At 30.7% G+C, this 6,472-nt stretch overlaps 1 protein-coding gene and 1 pseudogene across 1 annotated transcript; one reads left to right on the top strand and one right to left on the bottom strand.

Annotated features, from left to right (window-relative positions):
• Positions 1–236: 236 nt before the first annotated feature.
• Positions 237–6,199, bottom strand: LOC104243322 (uncharacterized). The gene is made up of 5 exons (XM_009798502.2): positions 5,721–6,199; positions 1,743–1,844; positions 1,536–1,634; positions 1,250–1,405; positions 237–603 (listed from the first exon to the last, which is right to left on the bottom strand). Exons 1-5 carry the CDS (start codon positions 6,123–6,125, stop codon positions 478–480), a joined length of 888 nt encoding a protein of 295 aa, XP_009796804.1. The 5' UTR covers positions 6,126–6,199; the 3' UTR covers positions 237–477.
• LOC138880536 (5.8S ribosomal RNA) lies at positions 2,603–2,750 on the top strand (annotated as a pseudogene).
• Positions 6,200–6,472: the final 273 nt, after the last annotated feature.

Genomic DNA, 6,472 nt, shown 5'->3' with positions numbered 1-6,472 from the left:
AAAATGTCCCGTGACAAAAAAGCTCTAATAATGGTTGGATTTGATTTCTAGTCGCAGAGCTACAATATTAGCTATGAGTTCAGACGAACTCACTAGTGTTTATGACTATTTACTTCCGCTGTTTATATCTGTATTCCGCGAAGGTCAGACAGAAACTAAGTAAAGAAGAGGCAGGTTTATAATTTCTTGCAAAGCCAAACAAGGGGAAGAATGTTAAAAAGAAAAGAAAGGGGGAATTGGATAACAAACTTATCATTACAAATTTCAAAAAACAACATAAAATTGAAGTGTAAGAACATCATAAAATCTCACTTCTAACAAACCAATAGGAGAAAATAAAACCAAAAAGCAATTTATGCCTCTGAATTTAATGCTCTTTGGCTATATTTTGAGGCAAAAATTTGTTTTGATTAAATAAAAGAAGATCCAAAATCTTGAAACAATAGAGAAAAGAGAATGAAAGCATTGATACAACATTTAAACTGCTGCACTTTTGCACACTGGACATGTATTCTTCTGCATAAGCCATTTCTTTATGCACTCAATATGATGGTAGTGTCCACATTCAAGTCTTCCTATTTCATCATCAACTTTGTATCCTTCCTGTAAAAATAATATTTATTGTAAAAAAGAATGTTAATATCAGTAATATTCTGTTATTGTGTGCTAAATATTTTAAGGAACAAAAAAAAGCAGCTCGCTGCACTAAGCTACCGTCATGTGCGGGATTTGGGAAAGGGTCAGACCACATTAAGGTCCATATGCAGCCTTACCAGTGGTGAAACTAGGAATTTCGCAAAGGGTACTCAAGGTTTAATATATAACTACAAAAAATAACTTTTTACCTACATACATATATAATTTTCAATATACATAGTGTAATTCTTCGATGAAAGTTGTTCAACTGAACACCCTTCACTCTATGCGGCTACGCTACTAAGCCTTGCCTTGCATTTCTGCTAGAAGCGATTTCCACGGCTTCAATGGCCTCTTGGCCGCACAACGACAACTCTTATTATCATTGAGCAAAAAATAAGGGGCAACCCGGTGGGCTACGCTATTGCTTATGTGTGGGGTCCAAGGAAGGGCCAAACCATATTGGTTCTATTGTACGTAACTTTTTCTTGCATAAATGCAAGAAGCTGTTTTTACAGATTGAATTCGTAACCTCCTGGTTTCACGGTGACAACTCTTATTGTTGCGAAAAAAATTAAAGGAGGAAGAAAAAGAAGTGGAATAGTGAACTTACTTGGCAAATAGTACATCTCCAGGCTTTATCAGTGGAGATGAGCAGTGGAGAAGAGTCAATTGTAGAAAGCTTAAACTTTCTTATATATTGAACTATCTTCTCTTCTGCTAAACCTGTGCCTACATACCCAATCCTATCACTCAGTTCAACCAATTGCTGCAAAAAGAAACACCAAAAGACTAGATCAGCTCAATTCTATGCATATGTATATTGTAAAGAAATTACGTTATATACATCGACAGGGTAAAGAACTTTTTATACTGTCTCGTGTATTTAAAAGACGAACCTCATATGACATATCATCTACATCAAGTCTCCAGGATCCATGTTGATCATCACCATCTAAATCTCTAGCAAATTGCAGGTTATGTCTAAGGATCATGATCTGCAATGTTCGAGGTGAGAACAAAATTTGATCATACGAAAAACGTTCAAGTTATAAATAGGGATGCAATTAGTGTAAACATCAGGTGTGAATAAGTTTTTAACTTACAGGAGGACGATGATGAGAACGGGGGCATTGATGCCTTATATTAGAAGCACGAAACCTGGAAATTTCTTCACCATTTGCAGTTCTCCTTGCAACACGAGAGTGCTATTCGAATACAATTTAAAACATATACAATGTAGTAGAATTTCTGTTAGTGAATTGTGGCATTAAAAGGAAGGATGTTTGGAAATACAACAACAACAAGCAGCCCAATATTTTACCACAAGTGGGGTCTGGGGAGGGTGAGATGTATGCAACATTACCCCTACCCTAGAAGGATAGGGAGACTGTTTCCGATCGACCCTCGGCTGGATAACAGATGACAAAAGTGATGTTTGAAAATATAAAGGGAAATGCAGAATTGCTGACTTGATGTTTACACATGTAGAAGCTATAAGAAAGACACAAAGAATAAGCAAACTAATCATGTTGAACTAAAACTTAGACAAAAAAACAGAGAAATTTTAAAGCTATTCTGAATTTGATAACTCATTTTACAATACGGAAACTATAGATATTTGGTACAAAAATAGACAGACCAGGAGTAAGATATTATGAGTCTAACATTAGAGTTTTAAAAAGAATCCCATGTGTAAAGCTAATAGATTAACTTATCTGCAAGTATTTTTTACACTATCAATGTTTTTTGCTTTATATATATGATAACTAACCTGCAATCACAGGTTGAATTACACTGATAGCATAGAAAATCTTTAAACTGTCTGTATATATATAACTTAAATCCATTATTTTATAAGTAACCTGATTGATTGAATATTTTTACGCCATCAATATATAGAACCAATGGTCAAGGAGGTTCAAAATTTTTGTGAGGTCGCTAGTACGATTCCCACTAGCCACTGTCCTTTTATATCTCGGCTCTTGCATCGATGAAGAACGTAGCGAAATGCGATACTTGGTGTGAATTGCATAATCCCGTGAACCATCGAGTCTTTGAAAGCAAGTTGCGCCCGAAGCCATAAGGCCGAGGGCACGTCTGCCTAGGCGTCACGCATCGCGTCGCGAAAAAAAAAAAGGAAGAAAAAAAACCAAAACTAATTCAAGCTTTAAGTTCTATGTACTTTGAAAATATTTACACAAATTGAATAGTTAATACAGGTAACTCTATTTAATAAGTATTGATTGGTCAATAATCCTGATGGTAAGTAACTTGCTATAACAAGTAAAACTATATCAATTGTGCCAAAATTCTTTACTCCATATATATATATATATATATATATATATATATATATATATATATATATATATATATATATATATATAGGTGGGAATAACCAAGCTGATGTGGCATATCTCATATGCAATGATTCTCATTTATCTTGATTCTCCTTTTTTTGCTTTTAAAAAAAATATATTTTACCACTTTTTATTACTAATTTATTACAATTAATACACTCAATACTAATTCTATCATAATTATTCGATGTACGTTACTATTTCTATTCATATTACTGAATGTAAGTTACAAATTGTAATGGTCACTATAAATACTAAAGCACATCTTCTCCAATACATACCTTTCTTCTTTTTTTCTCATTAATTTTTCTTTTACTTTTCATTCAAACTCTTTATAAAGAAATAATTTGTTTTTCTTGTACTTCTGATTAGAGAATGATGCTGGAAGAGTGGGAACAAGAAAAGCAGTAAGAGAGAAACTGATTTTGTGGAATTTTCCATGATATTAGTAGGAATGGAAAGGGGATTTGATTTGCTTCATTTGCTTCTTTAAGGAAGGATGATAGTTTTTAATTTCCAGGAGGGATTGAAAGGTATGAATATGAAAAGCAAATTATACCAGAATAGAAAAAAATATTCTGGTTTAATGATAAATGATAATATATATTTTTTTTAATATTTTAGTATCTAGATTTTACGTTCAAGATCAGAATATCCATGTATTATGTTTTTTTTTTTGCAATTTATAGTAATTATTGAATGTTTCTTTATAAAAATAGGTAAAACTTGCGAGAGAAATGATGAATCGAGCATTAAAGTGGCGACGGAAGGTTCTTGGCATTCCAGCTAAAATATTTGCTTCCATTACACTACAAATTATCACAAAAATGTAACGTTTAACTTTCTTTGAAATATGATTTACTTTGTATTTCCTTTTATTTTTTCTAAAAAGAATTAACGGGGACTGCAAGGATCCATTCATTTTTTAGACTTTGATCTTTTATTTAATTGCTAAGACAGTGGATTTCTCTGTTACCTTATTGACTAATCCATTTTATTGTTGTTAAAATAGTTATGTGCTATTAGGTTCTTCAATACATTTAGTCAGTAAATTCTATATTCACTTGAATCTAACAATAACAACACACCCACTCGGAACACTTGTAAGATTATTTCAATTTTTAAAACGTTATATTAACGTCAATTTTAAAATTTTAAGAGAACACTTTACTTCTTTCCTATATATAAAATATGACTACCCCATGTGAATGAGATTGATATAATAATTATAAATAGGAAATAGGTCTTGAAAGTAAATATCGTTCCTTTTTCTTGGCTTACTGGTGATGGCACAAAATATAATAGAAGAACATAATATAAATTCTAGACTTTTCCTTAAAAAAGTACAAATAAATTTGTAACTTTTCTTTCATATAAAAACTAATAAATTTGAAAATTGCTTATGTATTTCTAACTCTACTAATAAACTTTGTATATGCAATGTGACAAAAATAAATACACGAGGTGAGTGAAAACCCTCTTTTCAAACACAAAAGATGTAAAGATTTTTTTAGACTTTTTGTTATGTGACTATTTTTTACTTTTACCTTTTTGTTTGAAACAGAATTATAGGTGATGTTTTAGGATTGGAGTTATACCTATATAACTTAAGACAAAAAATAGATTATAAATCCTTAAAAAGTAGAAAGAGGCTATAATATTTGGAGAGCTCTCTCTATATATATATAAAGGCTGATTTTTGTAATTATACTTTTATAATATGAAGGATAATAAAAATTTAAATATATATAAACAAAGAAACTTGAAAGCATCGTATCAAATTATAAGAGCAAGATCGTTTAAAAAGTTTTAATCGAGAAGAACTCTTGAGAAACATTGAAGTAGCTAATGCACTTTATCAACTATTCTTATAAACTAAAAAGGAGACGTTGGAGAAAGAAAAAGAAAAGAGGAGGTATAACTAAGATTATTTAAGACTTGTGATTTCGGAATTTTAATATAGCACATAAAATGAAAACATATAAGAACTTAATCAAGAGAGTGAATTTTTTATTTTATTTTTTTAATTTTTCATGAGTTTAATAGGAGGCGAAAACTTGGTTGTTTAAGAAAAAATAACAATTTCTGATTTTATGAAGTAATGAAGGGTGTGAATATTACCAAAAAATAACGTAAATGACAGGTAGACAAACAAAAAAAATAACAAAATAAAAAATGGGTATTTCCAAATGCCAAGGTAATAAGAATATTAAATAGAAAACTTTTTTTGCATCTTCTTTATTGAGAAAATCAGAATAAAAAGAAATAAAATTTTCTTTTTATAAAAGTAAGGACAGATAAAGTAAATTTGGATACAAATTTATTAAATTCCTAAAATTGTGAAAAGAGATGTTATTAACCTAAAAAACTACGGAGTACTAGAAATCTCAAGAAAATAATTGAGATGTGAGGGTTAAAATTAAGTGTAGCAATTAGTCATTTTGACAAAGTAGAATTTTGAAGCAAACAAATAGACTAAGAATAATTTTTGACTTGATCAGTTATTAATTTCTGAAGAAAATACGACTTAATCAGTTAGTTGCGCTTCATTATTTTTAATATTTGTTTATTAGAGAAAAGATCATGTCGATAATATAACTGCGCGAAACGCGGAAAAATTCACTACTATATATATAACTTAAATCCATAGAAAAATTAAAGAAGAGCAAAGCAATAATCTGTAAATCAAAAGTGCAAAGGTAACCAAAAAAGAAGTTTTACCTCTCTGTTGTTTGATCTTTGAGTAGTTATTCTTGGCCTAGGAGCAACATCAGAAGCAGAACCAATACCAGGAGGAGCACAACAAACATCAGGAATATCAACAACAACATTAGCTAGATTCCTAGTACTTGTACTTGACAATGTGGTCTTATTTCTCCTTATATTTTTCCTCATTTGGTTAGTACTCTCCCATTGAGCTGCTGATCTTATAGCTGCCGGTGCCGACACCGGCGGCGAATTTAACTTTCCTTTACATCCTAGCCCTCCAAAACTCACCGACATAAATTTCTTCTTATTTTTAGGTTTTGTACTGAAAAAAGTTTTAGATTCATTTGTATTGTTTGTTGAGTTTGGTTTGTTTCTTGGTTTTTTATGTGTTGAATGATCAATTGTTGATATAGGCATAGTGTAAAGAAAATGAAATGAGATGTGATATGACTTTAGAGAGATCACAAGGAAGAAGAGAACAAATGAATTATAGTTTCAAAGGTTTTGATCATTTGTATACAATGGAAATGAGAAAATGATAAAAATGGTATCCTATGTTTGAGATAGGTTCATTATAGTTCATTAAATATAATTCCGAGCAGTTTTGATCCTTTAAGTTTGTTAAAAATTAGTATATTTGGTCCCCGACAAATATTTAACAAATGTTGGTTGTTACATTTAAAAAGAACTATGGAGAAAAACTCTGTGAACCTATATTTGGAGGTGCAGTTGTTATATTTGTGCCTTAACGTAACTGGTAAAGT

This window comes from Nicotiana sylvestris, chromosome 10 (assembly GCF_000393655.2).
Source record: "Nicotiana sylvestris chromosome 10, ASM39365v2, whole genome shotgun sequence".
NCBI classification, from domain to species: domain Eukaryota; kingdom Viridiplantae; phylum Streptophyta; class Magnoliopsida; order Solanales; family Solanaceae; genus Nicotiana; species Nicotiana sylvestris.
This window is presented reverse-complemented; position numbering and strand designations above follow the sequence as displayed.

Bases quoted from the DNA above. Each gene is read 5' to 3' on its own strand.
- LOC104243322 (XM_009798502.2), bottom strand. From the start codon at position 6,125: ATGCCTATATCAACAATTGATCATTCAACACATAAAAAACCAAGAAAC. The intron at 1,845-5,720 runs GTAAAACTTCTT...GTATTCGAATAG, and splicing joins AAAGATCAAACAACAGAGAG to CACTCTCGTGTTGCAAGGAG. The intron at 1,635-1,742 runs GTAAGTTAAAAA...CGAACATTGCAG, and splicing joins GTTCTCATCATCGTCCTCCT to ATCATGATCCTTAGACATAA.